Below are 13,346 nucleotides of genomic sequence, written 5' to 3'. Positions count from 1 at the left end.
ACCATTAGAATTGTAATGGTTTTATTGTTTTTTTCAGCAGGGAATTGTAATATACAAAATACATTTATCTTAATAATCACCAGTCTTTGGTGAAAGTTTACGAAACTTGTATTTAATATAGTGTAGTTTAATCCTCCCGTCTTCTGGCGGCGCCCTCGCGCTGGAGTCTCGCTCAATGAGCCACACACGTTATCTCGCGATATTTCAGCAATCACTTCCTCTTTCCGTTCTCCGCCGTGATGGTAGGTGTTCATGTTCAGTTCTCTGGCTATCGTTAAAATGTTAATCTAATTCAATCCTTTACTATATCTAACTAGAATAGCGTTTTCATGTATTGGTTTAGCTCAAACAGTGTTCTTGTGCAATTGTCAGTTTATATTGTGCATATGTTTGCAAAGTTAAAGATACATTTGTCGAATTGTTGAGATGTAGCGGCGCTCGCGCCTTTAGTGTGTCACTACAGTGGTGTCTGAGCTGCATTTACTGTTTATTAAATATAACTACAGAATCAACAATACCAAAAGAAATAACTGAGAAAATGTATTGTGTAAATCTTTACACAGCCGACCAAGAAAAGCAAGACTAGGAAGCTGCGCGGTCACGTCAGCCACGGGCACGGCCGCATCGGTCAGTAGTCCCGCATGGATTTCAGTGATATGTATATATTTTTGGTTTGGTGACGTAATATCATCGCTTAATTTTTTTGTTTCTAAACAGGCAAACACAGAAAGCATCCCGGAGGTCGCGGTAATGCCGGCGGCATGCATCATCACCGAATCAACTTTGATAAATAGTGAGTAAATATTAATTCAGTATTATTTAGTTAAGAAGTAAACACTAGTTTAACATGATTTGTAATGAAGCAGCCCTTGCGTTTCACTACAATTTTGCTATGGTGAACAAGCGCTGATAAAGACTGTATTAACGTTAGGTCGCATATTATATCAACTAACGTTGTTAAATCCTTTACTGAGCAGTTTTGTAAACCTGTGAAAAACCTTCATACACAAAGTGCTTTTGAAATAATTTCAGAGAAATGTTAAAAACGAGTATGAAATATGGTGGGCTCTGGATGTTGTGTTCACGTGTCTAATATAACCGACCCACTGAACAAGTGAGAGAAAAATACTAGAGCCATACTTTTTATGGCTCCAGTGTTGATTAATGAATGGTTGTTTAATGAATAATCTTATGTTTGATACTTTGTCATGGTATATGTTGGGATGTTTCTGAATGAGGCTTTTTTTCTTGCAGCCATCCAGGTTATTTTGGTAAAGTTGGTATGAGGCACTATCATCTTAAGAAAAACGCTCTCTTCTGCCCCACAATTAATCTGGATAAACTGTGGACGCTGGTCAGTGAGCAGACAAGAGTGAATTACAGCAAGAAACCTGATGGACCTGCACCCATCATTGATGTCGTCCAAGCTGTAAGTGTCCTCTTCCTCCTCCTAATGTCACAAACACTTTTACTTACACTATTATAACTTGTATGTTTTACAGGAATGCAAGTTTAGTTTTGTGAAATGTATTAAATCACATATTTTGGTTTTAACGAGGGAATTATTTTAAATGTGACCCTTGACCACAAAGCCAGTCCACTGGGTCAATTTTCTGAAATTGAGATTTATACATCATCTGAGATTTGAATAAATAAATTTTCCATTGATGTGTGGTTTGTTATAGGACAATATTTGATGGAGATGTAACTATTTAAAAATCTAAATAGTTTGAAGAAGTTTTTAAGCCAATTTTTTTCACAATAAGTCATTAGGAGTGCATATTGCAAATAATTTTGTTTTGGTGCTCTCTACTGGCTAACGGCTGTAATGACATTGTAAAATATGAAATACGTTGTTTTGTTGTTTATTACTACAAATGTACCCGTTTGCATGTGCAGATTAGCCATCTAGCAATTCTGGCAAATGCCAGATGGGCCAGACTTTATTTTAATTTCCATTTAAAGTTTAAATAGTGTTTATGTTGGGCCAGTGTGCTATGGTGCTTTGCTTTGGGTGAGAAAGGCCATGACCGCTTTTAAGTCCCAGTCCACCCCTGCCTGTGCGACTTGGACTGGTTTTGTGGTCCAGGGTCACTAGTTTGCCCTACAAAGCAAAAAGGCAGTAACAATGACTTTAAAGTTATCCTATCCCATCCAGCCTGTGCAAACGACTACCATTTTCTCCAGAACGACAAACATTTGAGATAAAATGTTTTGTCACATAACAAAGGATGTCTTGAATTTCATTAAAATAATAATTCATTTTTGACCAAAAATGCAGTTACTGCCTTGTTTTGTTGGGCAGTTTTGCTCTCTGTAGCATTTTTATGATGCTTTGACTGAAGGGTGATCATGGATCTGATGTGGTTTCATATCTGACCAAGACTAGGTTTTTGACTTAAGGGTTTAGTGCACTAAACAATGGAAATTTGCTGTTGTTTACTCCTCATCAGGCCATCCAAGATGTATTTGACTTTGTTTATAGGAGTACAGATTTCTGCTAAAGCTGTGGTTTTTGGGGATTCATAATTGGCAGGTTCCATATCTTTGAAAGCTCAAAAAGCAAATACAGACAACGCAATAGTAATCTACGCTTCCCCTGATGACCCACTCAGTTAGTTCAAATGTTCTTCTGTAGTGCTTTTTTACAAATTTGTGTTTTAGCGAATCAGCTTAGCAGAAAAACTTTAGCAAAATCAAAAATTATGTGTGTTTGTCAATGTATAAACAACCCACATCCGACCAACGTTTTCAACTAACTCGCCTGCAAAAAATAGTGTACCTGGCCCGCATTATTTCCAAAGTAGTGATTGTTTAAAAGAGTTAACTGGCATCTTTATTTCAAATGACCTGACCGACCGCGACCCGAGTATCATTAAAAATATTTTTGGATGACTCGTGACCGCAGGCACCCGCTCATTTCGGATCGACCCGCGCGCGTATCACTGGTGTGTAGGGATGCACCGATACCACTTTTTTGGAATACGAGTACTTGCATTTCAGTACTTGCCGATACCGAGTACTTAATAAAAAAACATGATTTAAATTTACAGGTAACAGCTTTAGTAATATAATTTAACAAAAAAACAAAGGACTAGTTTTCCGGTTTGTTGTAAACTCTGCCTCTTTGGACAACACGAGGCATTAACCCCTTACACGTCGCTCAAACATAGACATTTTTCAGACCGTGGTATCGATCCCTGGTATCGGGGGACTTTTAACGAGTACGAGTACTTTAGAAAATGTTGTATCGAGGCTGATACCCGATACCAGTATCGGTATCGGTGCATCCCTACTGGTGTGTATATGTATACGAGTTGAAATGTATAGATCAAATGATATTATTATAAAATAACTTGTATTAGTGCTATCAAAGCCCGTATATTAGATTGACCATATGTAGGATTATAATCAGATTATCAAACTAATACTGCTATTAAAGAAATGCTTAATTTTAGTTTGGCAACTGAAATTATTAGTTCGAAAATGGCAAAAAAACTCTAGTTGTTTGCCGAACAAGTGAAAAGGCAGAATAAATTTTACCGAACAATAAGGTCTTTGACATGATCACATAGTAACCAGGGCAGAGTGAGAGATGCGCAAATGCGCCAATCATTTTAAATGCAGAAAAAGCTTTTTCAAGTGTCCAAGAAAGACGCGAAAACATGCAGCACTTGCAGCACAAGTTTTTTTTAATCATTTATTTACAATTTCTAAAAAAACATTTCAAAGGCCAACAGTGGCTTTCAGAGATCATTGACCCTGCCTTTTAAATCAGCACATCCTGAACGCCATGAAGGGTATGAGAGAGACACGTTATTTACAACTTTATGAACACTTGCAAATGTCTAAAATTTTTGGTCAAATTGTGTGTCTGTTCCCTACTCCCTTATAAGGCATGAGCCCAAGTGAGATTAATTTTGTGTTGCCTGTTTCTGAGGACCATGATTTCAGCAAAAAAAAAACTGCTTTATTGTTCTACTAGAGAAACACGCCTACATCTTGAATAACCTAAGGGATTAAATAATTAATTAAAACTGTTGGAAACAGTTTCTGTGGTGTAAGTCAGGGTTAGTTTGACGGGGTTGGCCCTCACTGTCTCTATATTTGTTGATGGATGGATGATGTCTTATTTCTCTTGTTTCTGAGTGATAGACCTTTATTCAAACGTATCAACATTGCTGCATTACATAAATGTTGTGCTTTTTTATTAATTTGAATGTATTTGCTGTTTTTCAGGGCTATTTCAAAGTTTTGGGTAAAGGAAAACTGCCCAAGCAGCCTGTCATCGTGAAGGCCAAGTTTTTCAGCAGACGAGCTGAGGAGAAGATCAAGGGTGTTGGAGGAGCTTGTGTGCTTACTGCATAAAATGCCCCCTTCTCTTTTGCTAAATAAAATGACAAAAGTTAATCTGTTGTTGTCTGTTATACATTTTTTTTACCTGACACAGTATTTTTGTGGCCATCTCATAAAAAATTTAATCCTTAACCATTTTTTTTTTGTAACATTAACTGTGAATGCAATAGTTAAACATAGAATCCCATAGACTGATGATTCTTTTACACAACCAAATTATCTGAGTTACACATGCAGATTGGACAAATTTAGTAAAACTGTTAACATTTATATTCCTGAAGTGAACTGTCTTACCTAACAGAGCCTGATTTAATGCAATTTTACATGCACACATCAGGGGCCTCATTTATAAAGTGTGTGTACACACAGATTTGATCGTAAAGTATGCTTATGCAAAAATCCACAACAAAGTCCATATATATAAAAACGGTCTTTGCCGTGGTAAAGTGCTAAGTGCCACATCAGGGTCTGAGCAGGTGTATGCACTTTTGCTTTTACAATTGCTGCAGGTGAGGTGATTGAAAATATAAACCATTCTTGCTGCTTGAAAAGCAAGAATCGCACAATTTCAAGGTAATTTGAGATTAACCTATAACTGCATTTTCTGGGTTTACATTCGTTTTTTGAATCCCACGTACATGCTTGTGAGAAGTGATCATAAGATCAAATTTAGGATGTTTTCTGTGCAGCATTTTATAAATAAGTTCCCTGGATTCAAAAAACAAGCAGTGCTGGAATGAACCTAGTTTCAGGGTCTTTTTACCCGAGTGAATCTGCCAGTGTGTTATAACAAGATTATTTTTGTTAAACAACATTTTTAGTATATGGTATAAACATTAGTAACACACTTGATTAAATAAGCAGTCTTTATTGTAGATGTTCTGTATAGTTACATGACTACACCGCTGCTGATTTCACTAAATACAAAGTGTTTCTAGTGTAAGAAGCAGACATTTACTGTATTGTCATTATTTACATTTGCCTACCTCAGTCTTCAAAATTAACACATTTGCTTTGTTTCAAAAAAGTAACATTGTTCAATATTTAAAAACTATTCTACTCTTTTAAAGACCTTAAAGATATTCAAGCACAGAGCATTTAACTGCTTTATAATGCTGAGGCGTTTACTGTACAATATCAGTTTGTTTAAAAAATACACAAGTATTGCATATATCCTAGCAGTATTACAGTCTATGTGTATGAATTGGATGAATGATGGGATAAACAGATGTCAAGTACCTTAACTGTGGTGCTTTGATAAAATACAGACACACAATACATTTGATATCAATTAAAGCTAAATATGAAAAGTGTCAGATGTAGAAATAATTTAAGGCAGTATAAAAATGAACTATTATACAAGTGTGTAATCAAATATTCTGCAAATGTGTATCATGTAGATAAAGAATATGTGATTAATAACTGAATAAGCCTAAATGACAGGTCTCTGCCAAGAAAAAAATCCCTTGGATATCTTCAACGTTTTTAGACAAACGCATTTTTATAATTTGCAAAAATCTGTGTATTTGTATGAGAACTGCAAAGACACTAGAACCTTAAGGAAATTCATAAAAAACAATACTGGTGTTCATCTTGAGACAAAACAATGGCACTGATATGTTAAGATTTGTCAGTGCAAGATGATGTTAAATTAAGGCAGCTCAAACATGCATTTTAATATGGGACTAGATTAAGCCTTGTCCGGGAAATAAATGTATAATGATGAATTTGACTTATGAATTTGAATATGCACTGATAAGACATTAAACTGTCATCTATTTTGTGTTTTAAATCAAACTCATAGGGCCTCATTTATAAAGCGTGCGTACGAACAGATTTGATCGTAAAGTGTGCGTAGGCAAAAATCCATGGCAAAGTCCATATTTATAAAAACCGCCTTTGACGTGGAAAAGTGCTTTGCGCCACGTCAGGGGCTGAGCAGACGTACGCACGTTTGCTTGTCTGATTGCTGCAGGTTTTTGGAAATATAAGCCATTCTTGCTGTTTGAAATTAGGTTTAAAAATTGACAAGCGCTCTTTTATATGTCTGACATTAATTACGCATCGTTTAAAGGCGGAGATCTGAAACTGCTCGGCTGCGCGCACAAGTTCAAGTTCATTTGCGATTTATAGATTTGAAAGGGGTACGCGCGTTTTCTGCGCGTACGTTCGGTTTATGAATCACACGTACGCATCTTTGTTAAGTGATCGTAAGATCAAATGTAGGATGGTTTTTACGCAGCATTTTATAAATGAGCCCCCTGGACAAAATATTTACACATATTTAAACTTGTTTGAGAAACCAAACACACTTCTGTATAACCACTATTAAATTTTGTTATTGTGAATTTAATTTGAAAATGTGCTACCATGCCAATAGATAGCCTCAATAATTTTTAGGGGGGCTAATAAATAGTGTTACTTTAAACTGTCACTATATGAGACATGTTCGCAAACTTTAAACATATCAACATTTGACGTATAACTTGCTCAGCAAGACTCTTATCAACTGTATTTACCAATGTGAAGAAGAGCTCATGTCATGTCATGAAGTTCACTGACAGAATGAAAAAAATCTCAATTTAGTGTTACAAAAAGAAATATCACATTACAAAAAACATAAGTAGTGTACAGTATGGGAGAAAAGGCAGTGGAGACTGGCGATATGGTTTATTGTTCGTCACTGGAATGTAACGATTAAGTTTTATATGATGTTAGTAGTTTTTGTAGGGTGTGTGAGAGACGGAGCGGGAGCGTGTAAGTGACTCCTTAAAGCCACTCTCCGCTCTCTGTGTCTTTCCCTGTTCCTCTTTCATAAACAGATCCATCATAAGGACCTTTTCTTTATGGATCTGTAAACTGATGTCTTTGGGTATATCTGGGATGATCCAGTCCACCACATCACTCATCAACATGACCACGTTCTACACAGGACAAGAAGAGATAAGAGATGTAAGATTTTGCGTCATCACTAAGCTTAGTAAATGTTCATCAATGGGTGATACTATTAAACAGTTAATGGTAAATCTTTCAGGTGGAAAAAAGTGCACTAAAATACATTTTATTAAAGTTCACTTGATAAATGTAATATTTTCATGCACTAATATTGCACTTAATACACAAAGAATGAGTCTTTAGTACTTCTTAAGATAAACTTTTATTTAATGTACTTTATTCAAGTGCAGAAGTTAAACTATACTTCTTAATAGTATATTTGTAGTGTTTAACTTTTACATTTTATTTAGCAAATTCTCTAAAATGTACTTATATACCAGCAAGTAAATTTTTAGTACATTAAAGTTTACTTTTTTCCCCTGGGGAGTTGTTAACATGAATACTGATGATACTGTGAACAACAGACCCCAATCAGGGAATGAGTAAAAAGAGTTTTATTTTTTAAAGTAAAAAAAGTTTTATTTGACACGCATTATTAAGATAAAGGGGTAACGCGCTGTCATTCTGCAGCATTCATGTCTTTCATAACATTATATAAAGCGATAAAATAGCGGTGTGCCTTTCGAAAAGTGTTTTTTTATTGCCTATATTGCATATTTTTAAGAACAACTTTCTCCAACTTAGCTTTGACTTTGTACATTTATCCAGAGATAAAGTGTGAACTCTACAAGTGATGCTGTGCACTGCGATGCCAAGTCCTCTGCTTTTTCGAGTTCAGATTTGGGGAACTGTTTAAGCCAGTGGTCTCCAACATGGTCTTAGTCTGTAAGTTGCCCCCAAAGCACATTCTTTTAATATTTATGTATTACTTATTTTTATATTAACTTTTATATATGTTAACATTTTAAACATTGATAAGACATATTAACAAGTAAAACAAAAAACATTTTGTGTAGACTATATCAAAAAAGTAGCCCTCCAGATTGTTTATCCATTGTAGGCCTTGCTCAAAATAGGTTGGAGACCCCTAAATGTGGGTTAAAAATAAAAGTTATTGGCATTTGGCTGTGAATAGTCATTGGGATGCTTTGTTGCTAGTTGTGAATGTCCATCGGGCTGGTTTTGATACACGAATCTGGCAACGCTGGCTGTTTGCTTGCGCAGACATTTGGTTTAGATTACATAGAATGTACATGTAAAGGAACATTTTAATCAGATTGCAATGTTTAGGGTACATGTAAACTGTATTTGGTATTGTTGTGTACCTTGGTATAAGCCTTCCTTCAATGTGATGCCCAGGCAATGTCTGCCCAGCGACACATGACGTGTTTAAAGTCCTGCGCTTGGTAGGTTTTATCCACATCGTCTGAGGTTTGCTTATTACCCGTTATATCTCTCTCTAGAAACCACTCATGTGCATTTTAGTTTATCATAAGATTATAAAGTAACATGTGACACCCTGTTCTGTCAGCTTCAGAGTGGATATTTGACGAGCTCCCTGATCGAGCACATTTATTTTCGTGAATGTTAATCTGTATGTACACCCCTTGTTTTAAAGAGCTGAACCATAACTTCATCTTGCCATGACACACCCCTTACGGCATTGTTCCTGCATCTCAATAACACAGAGGGCTTTCCGGGTATCTTACGTTAATGTTAATAGGTCCTCTTTTCCTGGAGCAATCCCAGAACGTGGTGCGTTCACACAGAAGCCTGTCTACCAATTTTAGGGGTATTTTCTGGTATCAAAGTGCCGTGTGAATGAAGGTTAATATATAGCATATCCTCTATAGAATCAATCAGCTAAGTCTGTCTCTCTCTCAAGTTTTTTTTATACAAATGACCACATATGTTAATGTGTGGTGCTGAGGTTTATTAGAAGTGTGAATCAATTAGGAAGTAACTGCATGGTTACTATGAACCTCTATCTTATTACTGACCTGAAAGACAATGACAAATGCTAGTCTGGCTGCCAAAACGGTCCAGAACTGTTTGGAGATTTCGTAAGGTGTTGGAGACCAAGGAGGCTCTCTGTAGTCTTTATACCTTGAGCAAAATATAAAATAGTTCACTGTTAAAAATATGTGAGCTGTAGCCAAAAAGTTTCTTTATTTATACTGGGTTAATAGCTGAACTGTTTTAATGAGCATTTTATCCAAATTGAAGTTAAAAGAGCAGTGCATAACAAAAAACTAAATCACATCTAATACAGACCTTCTGTCTTTAAAAAAAGAACCAACAGATAATGGAATACAATGATGTTATTAACATCTTCAGTTTAAAACCACTACAGATCACTATAGACTTTTCAGGGAGATCATTCATGTTAGCTAATTCATGAACTTATTGTTCAAAGACAACCTTACCAAAACATCTTTTGCGTTCAATGTTTTAGCTTTGAAACGAAATAAGGGTGCGAAAATAGCCGCAGAATTTTTGGGTGGACCATTCTTTAAAATTTTGTGGAGTTAAATCACAGTTAGTTACCTGTATACGTAATAATGCACCTACAGTCCTGGGATCTCATTTACAAAATCCTTACTTAAAGTCTACGTACGCACAAAAGCCAAAAAAGGCATACGCCAAAATATATTAGGACTTATAAAACAAAGCAATGTTCCCTTTATAAATCACAGATCACCAGCAAGTGTGCGTACATGAATCATCCTCAGATCCCTGCAAGCAGATTCTCCCGTCAAGTTTGTTTTTTATAGATCACAACCTTTGCGTGGAAACTGGCTTACGCACGTTTCCAAGCTTTATAAATGAGACCCCTGGTCACCATTACTGGCACCCCTTCATGTTTTAATTGGAGGTTCAAAGTAATTTAACAAAAACAATTGTTATTTCAAAACAGATATTGTAGTTCCAAAAGCAAAAACAGAAAACCAGCATGTGCACTAATATTGGCACCCCTCCCTAATATTTGGTTGCACACCCTTTGGCAGCGATGAGAGTCTCCAAACATTTCTTATATCTATCTATAAGCTTCTTGCACTTCTCGGCCAGTATTTTCTCCCACACTTCCTTTGCAATATGCTCAACTCTTGAACATTTGCAGGGTTCCTTTCTCCAATGGCAGATTTTAGCTTTCCCCAAAGAGTTTTAATCAGATTGAGATAAGGACTCGTTGCTGGCCATTTTAAAATAGGCAATTTTTTCCCTTTCAACCATTCCTGCGTGCTTTTGGAGGTGTGCTTTGGGTCTTTATCTTGCTGGAGGACTCATGATTTTCGCCTCAAACCAAGTTTCCTTACACTGGGGAAGACATTCTGCTCTAGAATTGCTTAATAATCTTCAGATTTCCTGATGCCTGTGAAACGGTCAAGGCCTCCAGTACCAGACACAGCAAAACATCCCCACAGCATTATGGATCCTCCACCATGCTTGACTGTTTGTATGGTGTTCTTTTCCTTAAGGGCTTGAATGCGCCATCTGTAAACGTAAACTGTAAATGTTTCATCCGTCCATAAAACATTGTCCCAAAAGGCTTGAGGTTTGTACAGATTCTCTTTTGCGAAGATCAATCATTCCTTTTTATGTCTTTTCTTTAGCAATGGGGTCTTTCTTTGCCTCTGCCCATAGAGCCCCACTTTGTTAGGTGTGTGGCGTATGGTACTTATTGAAACAATTACACCAGACTGCTCCAGGTTGTTCTTCAGGTCTTTAGATGTTTGATTTGGTGTTTTTCCACCATTTGCACCAACCTTCGAAGAATTCTGTAATACATTTCTCTCTTCCCCCCACGTCCAGGGAGGTTCTTGACAATTCCATGCCTGGAAAACTTCTTAATAACATTATGCACTGTTGAAACAGGGATACCAAGGTCTTTGGAGATGGCCTTATACCAGGGGTGTCCAAAGTCGGTCCTGGAAGGCCGGTGTCCTGTAGCCTGGTCCAACCAGACTCTCGTACATTCATTTAATTTGTACAGAGAGTCTGGCCACGCTCCATTGCAAAGCGTTACTTCCGTTAAGGAGGGTCCTCTGTTGAAGTTTAAAACTATTTTATCTGCCCAGAGTCACTCAGAGTCACCGAAACCAGCCGGAAACAACAATCCGAATGATCAGACCAACAAAACTTAGCAAACATTGTTCTTGCTCCGGATTTAACTTCTGTATATTTGGCAGTTTTGCAACAACGGACCGAATAGCTTTTCTCACGTCTTTCTCCGCTGCCATTACTGAACTACAACTCAAACTGACGCACAACGTCATCTTTCTTAGCCACCCCCCTCTGTTCGCTGATTGGACCTGCAGATTTTTGCAGGAGAAAACGAAACTCTACACAGCTGTCCCAGACGTTGTACTGAAGCGAAATGAAAATTAAGGGGAAGCACGAAGGAGGGCGGAGCCAGGCTAGGTGTCCTGCAGAGTTAAGCTAAAACTTCCCTCAACACACCTGCCTCAAAGTATCTAGTCTGCCTAGTAAGATCTTGATTAGCTGGATATGGTGTGTTTGATTAGGGTTGGAATAAAACTCGTCAGAGACACCGGCCCTTCAGGAGCAGGATTGGACACCCCTTGCTTATACCCTTTGGAGGTCTTGTGCTTGCAAATAATAGCATTTCTGGTGTCCTCAGACAGCTCCTTTGTCTTTACCATTGTCACACATGAAGAGGGAATAACAGGTGGCTTTTTAAAACACCAAAATTATTATTCATTAGCAAATTCGTGTCACATGGGTGAAGGCAATTAATCACAGGTGATCCTCATTTGTGATGTGCAACGGGTGAGCCAAATTGGGTTTCCATAATGATTTGCAGCAATACCATTGACACGGCAAGCATTATGTTTTTCTATGTTTTCCTCATAATGTTTATCTTTTTAAATGCTCTTTATCATTTACTATTTTGTATCTATTTTGCTTTCTGTAGTAATATGTTGTTTCACTTGATAAATTTCCTTCAGTAGATATTCCACAATATGTACATTAACTGCATGGGTGCCAATAATGGTGAGCAGGATGGTATAACTCAAGTTATAAATAAAGCTTTTTATCTTCCTATTTTTTATTTTATTGATCTTTACCTGCAGATGTCCACATGAAAGCCCAGATATAAGGGCTCCAGCGGTGAGGTGCTGTTCTGAAAGTGACTGACATTAAAGTATGAGAGAGTGTGGTTGACAAAGCCGTGCATTGATCCATCTGGACTGTACATATACTGATAGACCAGCCGTGGAATAAAGTCTGAAGTAAAGGAGATCACGAATGCCTACAAAAACATATTTCATTTGAATGAGTAACTGTGTCTTGGCAAATAACACATTATTAAAAAACAAAATTAAAACAAAACTGACAAATGGTCAATTACATGAACTGTCCTCCCTGCAAAACAAACAAACAATAGAAACCATCACAGAAATGATATTAAAATTCCATTAGGAACCATTAGCTTTTACCATTAAAACGATTACAAAATTCCTTTATGTAGTGTGTTTTGGGAAATATTCTTGTAGGATTTAATGGCCCCACTAACAGAACCCAACACATATAGCGGAGACCCATTATAGTTTCCATTACAACCAATAAACTTCCCATTAAAACCATTAAATCCAATAAGATTTCACTGATGGTTTCTATTGTTTTTTCTTTTTGCAGTTATACAGTGGTTGTACAGTTACTACGAGTAAATGAATGATGGTAAAAACACTGAATGATTTTTCTGACATGAAGAACCACATCAAAAATGATCAGACTTACATTGACTATAACTGCCACTTTTGCGACTCCTCTGAGAAGATTATACCAGATTCCTGTGAAAGATGAAGGTTCACACAATGAAATGTCTCAACTTATCAGGAATATGAGCTAATACAAAGAAGGTATTGATATTATGTAAAACATGCAATACAGTAGTTCAGCTCTCTGTCAAAACATCTCTAAGGAAAGTCATTGAACTTGGTCACCAGCCTCTGGGCAGCTATTTCAGTCAAGGCATTACTACTTAAATGGAGGTTGACTGTAATCTTTAAAATCCCTTGCTAATGTCACAATAAAACAATACTTCACAACAATGATTATAGCATTGCATGTACCAAGTTCAAATTGTGCTTTATAATGCTGTCTACTGAAATGATCATACCTAAAGTCTA

The 13,346-nt window shown here is 36.8% G+C and overlaps 2 protein-coding genes across 8 annotated transcripts in view; one reads left to right on the top strand and one right to left on the bottom strand.

Annotated features, from left to right (window-relative positions):
• The first annotated feature begins 171 nt into the window (after nt 1-171).
• rpl27a (ribosomal protein L27a) lies at nt 172-4,410 on the top strand. Its single transcript, XM_065297988.2, has 5 exons — nt 172-242; nt 564-627; nt 718-793; nt 1,255-1,429; nt 4,240-4,410. Exons 1-5 carry the CDS (start codon nt 240-242, stop codon nt 4,366-4,368), a joined length of 447 nt encoding a protein of 148 aa, XP_065154060.1. The 5' UTR covers nt 172-239; the 3' UTR covers nt 4,369-4,410.
• Nucleotides 4,411-5,208: 798 nt separating this feature from the next.
• The window catches only part of ano1b (anoctamin 1, calcium activated chloride channel b), a 75,341-nt gene continuing 67,203 nt past the window's right edge, over nt 5,209-13,346 (bottom strand). For all 7 annotated transcript variants that reach the window (XM_065297979.2, XM_065297984.2, XM_065297983.2 and 4 more), the window contains 4 exons: nt 12,955-13,007; nt 12,282-12,466; nt 9,192-9,297; nt 5,209-7,280 (listed from right to left, as the gene is read on the bottom strand). In XM_065297979.2, coding sequence (XP_065154051.2) covers nt 7,071-7,280; nt 9,192-9,297; nt 12,282-12,466; nt 12,955-13,007 — 554 coding nt within the window. In that variant the 3' untranslated portion in view covers nt 5,209-7,070. The remainder of the gene's footprint in view (nt 7,281-9,191; nt 9,298-12,281; nt 12,467-12,954; nt 13,008-13,346) is intronic.

Source organism: Paramisgurnus dabryanus, chromosome 23, assembly GCF_030506205.2.
Source record: "Paramisgurnus dabryanus chromosome 23, PD_genome_1.1, whole genome shotgun sequence".
NCBI lineage: Eukaryota > Metazoa > Chordata > Actinopteri > Cypriniformes > Cobitidae > Paramisgurnus > Paramisgurnus dabryanus.
This window is presented reverse-complemented; position numbering and strand designations above follow the sequence as displayed.

What these genes read in the sequence shown, in the direction of transcription:
- rpl27a (XM_065297988.2), top strand. An exon ending in CCACGGGCACGGCCGCATCG is followed by an intron (nt 628 to 717) that starts GTCAGTAGTCCC and finishes GTTTCTAAACAG; the next exon opens with GCAAACACAGAAAGCATCCC. An exon ending in CGAATCAACTTTGATAAATA is followed by an intron (nt 794 to 1,254) that starts GTGAGTAAATAT and finishes TTTTTCTTGCAG; the next exon opens with CCATCCAGGTTATTTTGGTA.